At 31.5% G+C, this 13919-nt stretch overlaps 1 protein-coding gene across 4 annotated transcripts in view; it reads left to right on the top strand.

Annotated features, from left to right (window-relative positions):
- Positions 1–13919, top strand: part of tok (tolloid-like protein 1 tolkin) — a 59262-nt gene that overhangs the window by 18387 nt on the left and 26956 nt on the right. For all 4 annotated transcript variants that reach the window (XM_018449210.1, XM_018449209.1, XM_018449208.1 and 1 more), the window contains exon 2: positions 12484–12633. In XM_018449210.1, the coding sequence (XP_018304712.1) occupies positions 12484–12633 (150 nt within the window). The remainder of the gene's footprint in view (positions 1–12483; positions 12634–13919) is intronic.

The following is a 13919-nucleotide window of genomic DNA, read 5'->3' as shown; positions in this document are numbered from 1 at the left end:
ATACGGCCTTGAAAATTTCACAGGATATTCTTAAAAGTATAAACTGTCGAATAAGACAAAAAAAAATTTCGATTTTTTGAAAGTTTCACACTGGTATAGCCCCTTAAGCCAGCAGGACCATATAAAAAAAAAAGAAAAAAGAAGAAACAAAGGTACAAATGAAAAGAACTGAATTTGTACTAATTTGTACCAGCAAGAAAAAGTTAATATATTGACCCATTCCCCGAAAAACAACCCCCGATTAAACTTAACTCCATTACGGTCAAAAGTAAAATACTTTTCACAATGAACAGAATCAGTCGATATCCCTACAATCGAGGGGGTATAATTTGTACCACCAAAATGTAAAGTTTCAGATTTTGTACCCCCGCCGTTCCTTCGAAAACTATCCCCAACGTCTATTAGGCTCAAGCGTAAAGTACCCTTCGCGATGAGCAGAATCAGTCGATATCCCTACAATCGAGAGGTTATAATTTGTACCACCAAAATGTAAAGTTTCAGATTTTGTACCCTCGCCGTTCCTTCGAAAATTATCTCTATTGAACTCAAAAGTAATAACCGTCAGGTGCATATGCATGTAAATTATACAGTAAATACGTACACGCATTATCTGAGTGTTCAATACCGTTTAATGATGCTGAAGAGGGTCATGGTCAACTTCGCATATGTGTAACGTGCAAAGATAATGTACCGAACATAAAAGATATTTTAGCAAGCCGTGAAGTAGAAAATTGGCGTGGACAGATAAAATCAAATAAAAGCAATGCTTTATATCTAGGAAAAAATCCGCACAAAATAACAGATGCGCTTACATGCAAAAAGGCTGCAAAAATTCCAATTTTAAAAAATGGTAACAGTGTGTCATTAAAATCATTAAAAATACAAAATGATACTTACACTGTCGCTAATACTTGCGCATTTGACAGCATTTTTCAAATATTACTTGCAGCAGGACATGACTTACATCATATCATGCAATATATATGAATGAAGTAGCAGAAAAGAATTTGTTTTTAAATTAATTACCCATACGGTGAAAGACGGCATTAATCAGCATATTTACAAACTGTGCACAAATTTTGTCAGAAATATTTCCGATATCCGATGTCGGTGGATGTAAATATATCAATTGTGAGACGAATATAGGATATTTAGCAGGAATACTATTCAAAGACACTCCTAGTTTTAAAGAGACATCTCAATGCAACGTTGGCTGTCTGCCACGATATAAAAAATTACCAGTCCAAATCGAAGAGACAAAAATTTCCGACGGTACAAATTTCAATGATATTGTCACACAAAGCGTACACTTACAAGGAGAACGTCCTTGTTGCACAGAAAATTGTTCTGGACAAGAGAAAACAACGCTATCAGAAACAGGCAAGAGCTTCAAATTTAATAATTCACTTATTTGACATATAAATGAACAAAGTAATTACAGTAGTATAAGTCACCAAAAAAATAATCTCTATTTTTTACTTGTTACACAACTTTAGGCTTCGATTTTAGTGCAAAAGTATACAAAAACATATCTCCTTTCTTTCTGTTCCCAGGCGATATTATTATATTCGACATTTTTACAATAAAAACAACAATCAATCAAGTAAAGTTGACTGATATTAGCGAAACATGTATCAATCCGTATAATAAGGACACATACAAACTAATTGGAGTAGTTTCGTATAAAAACCTCATAACAAGAAGTGTTACAATGGAGCATTATGGTATACAGCCATATGTTCAAGGAAAGGAAAATGAATAGAATACAATGATCTAGACAAGAGAGAAAGAAATATTAAAGAAAATGCAATAATAACACCAGTATTATTAATTTACGCCAAAGAAAAATAAATATCTGTCATTATTATTGTCATTATTATCATTGTCATTATTATTATTGATATTACTACTACTATTAATATTATATAATATATTTTATTGCACACTCACAAAATCACAAACTTTAGGGTACAAATTATAACCCCTCGATTGTAGGGATATCGACTGATTCTGCTCATCGCGAAGGGTACTTTACTCTTGAGCCTAATAGACGTTGGGGATAGTTTTCGAAGGAACGGCGGGGGTACAAAATCTGAAACTTTACATTTTGGTGGTACAAATTATACCCCTTCGATTGTAGGGATATCGACTGATTCTGTTCATGGCGAAAAGTATTTTACTTTTGACCGTAATGGAGTTAAGTTTAATCGGGGGTTGTTTTTCGGGGAATGGATCAATATATTAACTTTTTCTTATTGGTACAAATTAGTACAAATTCAGTTCTTTTCATTTGTACCTTTGTTTCTTCTTTTTTCTTTTTTTTTTATGTGGTCTTGCTGGCTTAATATTAAGCTAGCAGCGCCACGTTTTTTTTCAAAACAGCATAGAATACAAAATTTTTATTGGTGGTACAAATTAGTACAAAATAAAAAATTCAATTGGTCCGGATTGATTCTGCTCATTTGGTCCTGTTGGCTTAAGGGGTAACACCACTGTAACGGCCCAAAAAATTGCACTTTTTCGACATTTTTTTTTTAATGGAAGGAAATGAAATAAAGTATTAATATTCCGTGAAGTTAATAAGCATATATTGAAGTACTTGTAAACATTTTTTCATAAAAAAATATTACAAAATGGCGGAATGGCAGCCATATTCCCGATGCGCCTTTAAAATAAAGGGGTCCGCGGCAAGCAGTGTAGCCGTTGGAAATTTGAATCTAGAACAAATAAAATCATTCCTCATGATCTTCAATGGTATATCTAGTACAATACGTAGGGGATTTTAGAAATATTGATTTTTGAGTGATTGGCGAGCATTTGAATAAAGTCGTTCATTTTTCGACACAAAAAAGTGACATTATTTGGCAATAAAAAATGTTTAAAGCAACGTATCGAAAATCCCGTACGTATTGTACTTCGAAATGTTGTTTTGAATGTACAGTAAAAAATTCGAGCGAAAATATTAAAAATTGTTTGAGTTATACTGCTTGTCACGTTGAAAAAACGTGTTTCGAGAAAAACGCGTTTAAAGTTTGGAGTTGTATTATGAACATGAAAAAATTGAACGCCCAGGCAACGGTTTAGTAACTCGTCTCGACTCAAATCTTCATAAATAGGTTTTATGGCTTCGTAAACTTCCTCGGAAAGCGGTGACTTGTGACGGAAAGTGTCCAAGGTGTCTGCTTCTTGCGCAGGTAGCCGTTTCGGAGTCGCCCGGCTCGTTCGGTACACAGCTCGGAATTTCGATGAAAAAAATTAGTTTCACGTATAAAAGTTTTTTCCTCGTATTCTACAGGGTTCAAAGGATTTTTTTAAGCCCAAAAAAAAAAAATGATTTTTTGAAAATTTTACAGTGGTGTTACCCCTTAATAAAGGTAAAATTTTCACATACGAATTTCGGATAGGAACATACAAGATCGTATAAGAATATATCGCATACGATACCTATAGGTAAATCAAACATTTTGCATGAATCTTACACCCATGTTACATAAATCTTATAAGCATGTTACATGACTCTTACACGCATGTAACATGACTCTTATGCGCAGGTTACGTGAATTTTGCAAGAATATAACTGGAGTGTTATTATGAAAATCTTACAAGAATACTATTGGAATTTTGTGTAATTTATTGCTCGTATCCTAGTAAATAAAATAGACAAGCAAGGAGTTGAACGGGATTTAAAAGAATTCATTTTGGCTAAAAATTAATTCTTTTTACACAAATTGTATAACGGCTTTTCGACGAAATCGAACTTAATTTGGGAAAGGAGCATAAAAAGCCGATGCCAGTTATTATAGCGAAATTATAATTTATCAATTTATTAATACTGTGATAATATATTCAGTCATCTTCAGTATTCTAACAAATTTTTTAATTTTTCCTCCTTCTTTTTCATTTTATATATTCAATCCAGTTTTCTGTTCATTTAATAATTCCATTTTGTTTACTAGGATGATCGATACCTTTATTACTTTGAAGCAATCACGTAAAGAAATTATTTTTTAAAAGTATCTTATTAGACTAAAGTAATTAAAATCTTTTCATTGTGATATAAATCGTTGTGTACGATTCATGCCAGATTCCTGCACCAACTTGAAAGATAAATTATTTCGTAACTATATGTTTTTTTAAGACTAACACATAACCTTTCATGTAACACTTAGGGATCATACATAATTAATACCATATTCTTGGATGATCCTGTAAAGAAATTATTTTTTAAGAGTTTTTTATAAGGTTAAGGCAATATCTTTTCATTGCGATATAAATCATCGTGTACGATTCATGCCAGATTCTTGTATCAACTTGGAAAATAAATTATTCCGTAATTATTGCTCGTATTCATAGTCAGACTTTATACTTAAGGCTTCCTTAAATTTATCTTTAGATGCTCAGTAGCCAATGAAATAATTCGTAGAGCATCTGAAGATAAATTTAAGGAAGCCTTAAATATAAGGCCTGACTATGAATATGGATCTATGTCTTTTAATATGGATAAATAATCTTTTCGTGAAACACTTCAGAATCATATATAATTAATATCATATTCTTAAATGATCCTGTAAAGAAACTTTTTAAAAATTTCTTATAAGGTTAAGGTAAGATCTTTTCATTGCGATATAAATCGCCGTGTACGATTCATTTCAGATTCCTAGGTCATTAAAAATTATTGATGAAGTTCATGTACAAATTATATAAGATTCTTATATGATCTTGTATGTTCATTTAGTAATCTTGATTGATCACATACAACTTTTTTAAGATCTGATACAAAAAACTTACAAGAATTTTCAACAGGGTACTACACCAATATTTCACGCAACTTATGATACATTCAGTCGTACATTCATGTCAATTTTCGTGTAACAAATTCGTTGCGATAAAGCGTCTAAGACTAATTCTAAGAACGCGACGTTATTTGTTCGTGCAAACTACGTGTGTTTGTGGATCACTATTTCGTAAGTATAGGTTGCAAAACTTTCGTATCAAACAAATGTTGTCATGACTTGACAGTTTGAGACGTTACACTAAGAAATGGTAAAAAATATATCAATTTCGATATTTTTGGTCGTCCTCGGCATAAACTCCACCTCACAAACACGTATTGATGCGTATACTTTAATCCTGGAAAAGAGTTTTCGAGAGAATTTGTGAAAGAGAAAAAAGGATTTGTTATACAAAAATTATATGATTTAGTTTGTAATACAGGCGGCTTTAGGATCCCCTTAAAGTTGACAATACATGTACTTGAAAAGTGTATACGTAGCTTTAAAACGTAGTACATTTCATTTTGATTGAAGTGTAAACAACTATTATTTTTATCGCATTGAAAATGTCAAATTTTGTACCGGAAAAATGCCATTTGCGGGAAATTTTACTTCATTGGTTTCTAAAGAAAAGTGCAGTTGAAAGTCATCGTTTACTTGTGAAAGCTTACAAAAAACATGCTCTATCGGTAAGCATGTGTGAAAAATTATTTAACCGATTCAGAAGCAATGATTTTGATTTGGATGATAAAGAGCATGAAAAGCCACCGAAAAAATTTGAAGATGCACAATTGGAAGCATTACTTGACGAAGATGCATATCAAACACAGAAAAAAAATTGGCAACAGCATTAAATGTTACCCAACAATGCATTTCTTTACGTCTGCGTGCAATATGGGAATGGTTCAAAAGCAAGGAAGTTGGATACTACACGAATTGAAAGAAAGAGACATTGAAAGAAGAAAAACCATGTGCGAATTGTTGCTGCAACGACAAAAAAGAAAGGGTTTTCTTTACATCGAATTATTATTGGCGATAAAAAGTGCATTTACTATGACAATCCTAAACGCAAACGAGCAGCCCGGATTAAGCCCGGTGAACTAGGTCCATCAACGCCATAGCGAAACATCCATGGCAGCAAAGTTATGGTGTGTATCTGGTGGGATATAAAGGGTGTGGTATATTATGAACTACTGCAACCGTTTGAAACTATCACTGGTGAACGGTACCGACTACAATTAATACGTTTGAACCGAGCTGTGAAAGAAAAACGACCGGAATGGGAGAATAGACATGTCTAGATAATTTTACAGTATGACAACGCCAGACCACATGTTCATGAATCCGTCAAGAATTATCTAGAATGAGTGAACTGAGAGATTCTACCTCACCCGCCGCATTCACCAGACATTGCTCCCTCAGATTACTATTTGTTCCGGTCCATGACATCGGCCCTTTCTGGAGAGTGGTTCAGATCTTATGAAGAAATAAAAAATTGGCTTGATAATAATAACGTGGAATCCGTTTATTGCCTGAAAGGTGGGCCAAAGTTGTGGCTTCTGATGAAGCATACTTTGAATAAAATAAGAATGATTTATGTTATGTCAAATCAATGCGTTTTTTTATAAAAAAATCCGTAAAGTCATACTTGTACACCTAATACATATATGTAAATATATATATGTGTTAATTAATATTTAAACATTAATAAAAGAATTTTTATTAATATATAGTTTATAGATTGGTCACACTGAAAGAAGATTGGATAAGATTGGCTAAATATGGCACAGCATTTTTAATTGATTGCAGCAGCCAATTTTTGGTTGCGTACCTAAATCCTATACTGTTATATCGCGGATAGGCTAACGCAACCAAAAATTGGCTGTTACAACCAAAAATTGCAGACTACTGCAGCCAATTAAAAATGCTATACTATATTTTACCATCTAATTTGCTGCAGCAGCCAATCTTTTCTTTCAGTGCAGACATATTGCACATATAATAAAATAATTTGAAAATTCAAATATATATTATTATTTCCATCCAAATTATGGAAAACGACCTTTTCACAACTTGGATAAAAATAATAATACATATTTAAATTTTTAGATTATTTTATTATACAGAGTGTCCAAAAAGTTCCGGGACACCTGAATATCATGGAAAGTATAAGTATTACAGAAAAGTGTTTCAGATAAAAGTTGTAGGGTTCAAAAAGATCTATTTACTGATCACATCCGTTTGATCTTAGGTGGCGTCGCCAAGGTCAGGTCAAGGTCACATCAATTTTTTTTAATGGAATACCCCATTTTTAATTGCATATTCTTATAGCACATCTCGAGAGCTTTCCAAAATATTATAATAAAATATTTTTTCATGAAGTACTTTTCGAATTTTGATGCCTGAAAGTTACAATATCGTCGGCATTAACATTACCCAAGGTGTCTGACCGACGCACAGTGGGCCAGGAGACCGGAAAATGTGGCCAAAATGATCAATTAAATAAAAGTGCTTGAATTGCTGTCAAATTTAGTACTCGAAGATTTTTGAGGTCGCTGATTTCAAATCTGAACTCAAAATTTTAAAATTCAAAATGGTGGATCCAATATGGCGAACAAAAATACTAAAAGTATTTCGATTGTGTTGAAATTTGGTATGTAGAGGTTTTTGAGGTCGCTGATTTCAAATCTGAACTCAAAATTTTAAAATTCAAAATGGTGGACCTAATATGGCGAACAAAAATATTTAAGTACGTAATTGTATTGAAATTTGGTACGTAGAGGTTTTTGGAGTCGCTGATTTTAAATCCGAACTCAAAATTTAGAAATTCAAAATTGCGGATCCAATATGGCGAATAAAAAACGTAAATAAGTGCTTTAACGTGTCCACATACGTAAAGAATGCTGAACGGGGGTTAATTTCCCGCACGCACGCTCTGTGACCTTTTTACAATTCTCTGTGAATTAACAAAAAAGCTCACAAAGGTCGCCGATTTAACTTCAAGTATACACTGAGAGCAATACAGTAATACTTTATTTTTATAATTTAAACGTTGTACGTCGTGGTATAGCATATCGGCATCTTGAACTAAATTGAAACACGGGAAATAACGCATATAAAATCGCTTGCAGATATATATTTTTACGCATTTTTGCGTTTTCTGTGCTACTTTCATGATAGATATACACAACAAAATGAAGAAATTGTGGATGTATAATTCAAATCTGCAATTGTTACTGAAATTTATGAAAATTTACAGGACAACTATTTGTCGTTCTCAAACGCACTTTTTAAACTTAAAGACTTACCAATAGAAAACTAATCAATAAATTGACTTGAAATTTTCACAAACAATACTTTAACTTATATATAATATTATATTTGATACTAGTATATTTCATTAGGCGAAAATCCGAAATCGACTTTTGGCCACTTTTTCCGGTCTCCTAGCTCACTGTGTGACGGTTAAAACTCTTGAATGTTGTTCAGGATCATGACCTGAATGACATTTGTCAAGATCAAGGCCATTGGAGATTGTACCTCTTATTTTCATTTTTACGTAGAAATGAATTTTTAGTGCAAAAATGAAAATAAGAGATACAATCTCCAATGGCCTTGATCTTGACAAATGTCATTCAAGTCATGATCCTGAATAACATTCAAGAGGTTTTAGCCATCGGTCGGACACCTTGGATAATGTTAATGCCGGTGATACTGTAACTTTCAAGCATTATAACTCGAAAAGTACTTCATGAAAAAATATTTTATTATAGTGTTTTGGAAAGCTCTTTAGATGTGCTATTAGAATATCCAATGAAAAATGGAGTGTATCATTAAAAAAAATTGATGTGACCTTGACGACGCCACCCAAGGTCAAACGGATGTGATCAGTAAATAAACCTTTTTGAACCCTACAACTTTTGTCTGAAACACTTTTCTGTAATACTTATACTTTCCATGATATTCAGGAGTCCCGGAACTTTTTAGATACTCTGTATGTATAATATGTCTGCATTGAAAAAAAAGATTGGCTGCTGCAGGAAATTAAATGGCCGGATTGTAAAAAACTGACCAGATAGGCTGGATAATTGCCAGATATCCGTTGTATCTTTACCGATGATGAAATTTTTACATTTTTGTAAAATATATCTAATTAATTATGAAAGAAATAGATAATTTATTTGCTAGAAACAAGATATTTTTCACCAGTTTATAAATAATGATTTATTTTAATAAAATCTCGTATCTCGTAAATAACTTTTTCAGTATACACTGAGAGAAAAATGTTGAAATATCGTGAAGCAAATATTACCTACGGCGTTTTCTTCGATATTTATTAGTTATGAAAAAAATTTTTATTGTGATGACAAAATATACATTTTTGTGAAATATATATATATAATAAATCATTAATTGTAAAAATATAAAATAGATGGTTTAATTATTTGCTAGGAAAATTTTATTTCGCCGTATTTAAATAAAGATTTATTTCAGTGAAATAAATATATTTCACTGATAAATTTTTAAGTATTTTTTTCAGTATATGAAGATAATGGGGAATTAAAGTAACGATAAACGTATAAATGGAATTTGTTACCATTGTTTTAGAAATATCACGACGTGTTACATTTAGCGTTATCAGACAGAAAAAAGTAACTATCGTTACGGAAAAAGGTAACGATAAATGGTAATGACGTTACATAAAATAATACATATTAGTAGTTTCTAACTTTGATTAAATATATACTATTGTTAAATAGGTAAATCTTTTGTATAACATATGTCCTACATAGACCCTACTTATTATTAGATATAATAGTATCGCGTATACTGGAAATGTGTATATTGAGGAAATCTTCTATCAAATAGCTGCAATTAAATAAGAAAGGTTGAGAAATCACTGCGCTGAAAAGATAGAGTGAAAAGAGATGCAGTAAAGTTTGAATAATATTAGCAGTAAGTATTTGACAGAAATAAGCAATGTCGAATTAATGTGAAAAGTATATAAACAGTATTCAAATCTTTATTGTAAGCTCGGATTGCTAGAAGGTTAAAAGACACAGATGGTCTTTTTAATCATAAATATTCAAATCGAAGAAAGAAGATATAAGATATACATATTAAGTACCTGGGCAACTTATATTTTAATAATATTTAGACAAGTTTTTATTAGCTACTCATCTCCGGCGAACGATCATCCAATAATGAGCAATAATAAAATAACAAAAGGTAAAGCAATATATTTGTATTGTCGAGAATATTAATAATATTGTATGTATACACGTATATCATGACATTTTAGAATATTTAATTTACGTGATAATCTAATCTTTTTGATATTCGCTCAATTGCAATATTTAATATATAATTTATTCAAAAATAAAAAATTCTGTGAATATTTATATCCAATTATTCGATATAATTTACAATATCACTTATTTATTTGACAAGAAGTACAAGAACAAACTTTCTTTTTCCCGCGATTCTACAGTGTATCGTGCAGATTGATCGAATTGTCATTGTCAAAGGATTAAAAGGTATAAAATATCGCCATGCAATCATAAAAGAAAAATTATCGTCGAATACTCTATGTTGCGCGCAGAACAAGAAAGAGAAAAAAACAAAGAGAAAGCAGATATAAAATTGACGTCAGTAGTGTACGCAAGCGTTTAATCCGACGTGATAGAGACTCGCCGCGATGCGAGAGGTTTCTCCATTCGAATCAATACAGCACATACTTGCGTACACATACTCACGTAATCCATGGACGTATATATGTAGTAATACACGCGTTCAGTACGTTGTATATTGTATGTTGAGAGCCGGAATGTTGACAATGAGAATATCAGGCATTTCTCAGTTTCACAGTTTATGCATTATCTTTGTAACTCCTCTTAACATCCTTATAAATATTGTAATAAATCTGCTACCGGACGGAAAAAAAACACAATTGAAAACTTCATTGATATTCAGCAAATCTACTAGTCGTAATATACAGACAGTCAATTTTCTATGTTAAAGCAAGGTTGATAGCTGAATAACGTTAGCGATTTGTTAAACCATCAAATCTTCTTACAGAATTCGTGCAGTCAGTTATAGGTTTGCTGTACCACTCAATTAATTTTTTTCCGTGTGTATTAATGTAGAATAAAATTCAAAATCTATTCTTGCTGTATCAGTCGCGTTTCGAGTATATACCTATAAGCTCGAAAGTTGCAGATTGCACCAGTATATAACATTATGGAAAGGATTCGTGTATTAAAGATTAAAGTTTTTTTTTAACAAGATTGAATCTGAAGAAATTGTTGTATTTCACAAATTGGTTAAATATTTTATTCTAATAAATATTCTATAGGCTGTTATAATTAGAAGTAATTTATCATAGTATGCTGTAATGTCAAATAAGATCTTTAAAAAATTAAAATTAGCGTATTTGCGAAACAATATATTTAACGATGATAGAATTATTTAATTGATGTAAGTATTTTAATACAAAAGTCAAAACCATGTTTTATCTAACTATAAAAGTAGTTCTTGTTTATCCCGTACTTCATAAAGTGTTTGATCTGTTTCTCTCTCTCTCTCTCTCTCTTTCTTTTTACATACCTCTCACATCTTATATCTTGCTCTTGCAAATGTCCTGGAAATGGAAAAGGAGGCTTCTCTGATCGATTCGGAGATTGAAACAGTTCCGACATCACAATTGGCTCTTTGCCACGATTCCGCGGCTAGACGATAGCATCTTGAGTATTATCATCACTCTTAATTTCTTTCACTTAAAAAATCTGTTCTTATCTTTCTGACAAAATTTCTATCTAATAAGAACGACAGGTTTATAATAGGTGTCTGTCGCTATTGTGAATTTATTTTTTCCCATCTTTTGACCATTGAAAATATAAGATAATGTTACATAAAAATAATATTATTATACAATACTATTACATTAATCTTAATGTTATATATAGATAGTAAAATAAATGATCAATTTATAAATATGTATATATATATACATATATATGTGTATATATATATATATATATACACATAACAAGAATTAAAAGAAAAGTTGATTTGAAGAACGTTTATTAGTTATAATGAATACGTGAAATACAACGAAATTATTTTACGTGAACATTCGGACGATGCTCCTGCCTGAATGGCACGAAATCACCGATTCGAAACGAACAGGGGTTTGGCATTACGTGGTTTGTAACCGGCTGCATCGTGTATATACATGCATTCGTATATGGAAGCTGTGCAGGGCCGCACTTGCAATTCTACATAGAAATATGTATGTATTAAGCTTTTGCATTAGGTACTTTTCTTTAAAAATTTATATTATACTATGACTAGACAATTACAAGTTACTATTATTACAAGTTACTTATAGCACGTATGATATAGAATAAACTGTAATCGCAGCTATATATGCAATGTGTTCCTATGAAGCTGTATTTATGGATATGTCGCTGCGAATACAACCTCAGCGATTTCAACCTCGTTAATACTTATCGAGATGTGATCGTGTGCATGCGAGCGGGCGTGCGTGAGCGCTTAATTAATTAACCGAAACGGACGCCAACGCACGCAGGGATGCGTATACGCTTGCGACATAGTAGATTGGAAGAATTCTAATTTATTACGCGTGTAACGTGTGTATTTATAATTCGTTGATAGTATAACAATGCATGTATTGTTTGATTAATTTCAGGCGGTTTTCTCGGTGACATTGCACTGCCAAATATCAAATACGACACAGAATGGCGCGAGCAAAAATTAAATAAAAGCTACTTGGAAGAATTGAAAAAATATAGAGAAGAGATATTAAAAGAAGGTCTACAAGTGGAAGAGGAAGGTTTGATATGTATAATATATTATTTAAAAAAAAAATATATAAGTATATAAAAAAATGCAGTTTCTCTGTAATAAAAATCATTGGATTACAATATTGACACTTTCCGATAGTTTTTGCCACTGTACTTAATCATGATTTTAAAGTTACTTTTAATTTTATTCATGGCCGCCGCTAGCATATTTATGGCGTTTTTATGCAAAGGAGATTTTGCCGTACTTCTTAATATTTTTATTTATCAATCTTTTAAATAAGATATGCTTTTAAATAATTTCTAAAAATATATTTAATCAAAGCACTACGATTTGAATATGTTATTCTTTTTAGAACAAAAATGAGAAGAATGAGAATTTCTATTAATGAAATTTTTCATTTTTCATATTTCTGTTTTAGAGAAATAATCACTATCTTGATGCTAAAATAGTTTTGTATGTACGTATATGGTCCTGCGTGCATTGTAAAATTTTAGTAACAGTAATCGGCAAATAAATAACTATCTGTTCCGACCAGTGGTTTTAGATTTTGTGATAAGATTTTTTGATTTCTCTAAATTAATATACAGTACAGCACGTTTCGAAAGAAATTAAATCTGACAGAAGCGTGTCAAATATACGCAATTAGTGTTATGAATGTTTAGAATTGATTTTTAATCCTTTTGCAATTTTTTCTTTTGAGTTTTTTTTAAATATAAGTAAAATTTTACTCTCAATTTTTCCTAAATAAAGGAGAGATTTCTTCTCCTAAAAAATATCTTGTTAATCGAAATCTTGTTGCGGAAAAGATGTCGAAAAATAACCCTGAAAATTTTCATATTTTTTAAAAGGCTAGAACAATAAAAAGCTGGATTAAAAATCCCGATTTCAATCGAAAAGAGTAAAAATATGATTGCAGATGGAGGATTAAAACTTAATTTAGCGCCTTTCTTGTTAATGCGCCTTTGTGCAGTGCACAACTTGCACACTTGCTTGCGGTCCTGATTTTAGTTTTAGCGAATTTGGTTGGACGCACTAAGTGCGCACTGGTGCATATTAAAACTGTTGTATACTGATTTAATCCGAGTGTAGAAGAGTAAAAGGCAAATATTTTAAATTATAAAATTATAAAAACATATTCTAACTAATTAACAGCACAGTAAAATGTATTGAGAATTTCACGATTTAACCCGTTTCTTTTAAATTACATTAAACACATTAAATAATTTTTGCGTCAACTTGTATACGATGGCTCTAATATGCAATACGCACTAAGTCTAATCAAATTCGTTATTTGACACACACACACACACACACACACAC

This window comes from Mycetomoellerius zeteki, unplaced genomic scaffold (assembly GCF_001594055.1).
Source record: "Mycetomoellerius zeteki isolate Tzet28-1 unplaced genomic scaffold, Tzet1.0 scaffold234, whole genome shotgun sequence".
In the NCBI taxonomy this organism is placed as follows: Eukaryota; Metazoa; Arthropoda; class Insecta; order Hymenoptera; family Formicidae; genus Mycetomoellerius; species Mycetomoellerius zeteki.
Note: the sequence above shows the minus strand (reverse complement) of the source record. Positions and strands in the feature narration are given on the sequence as shown.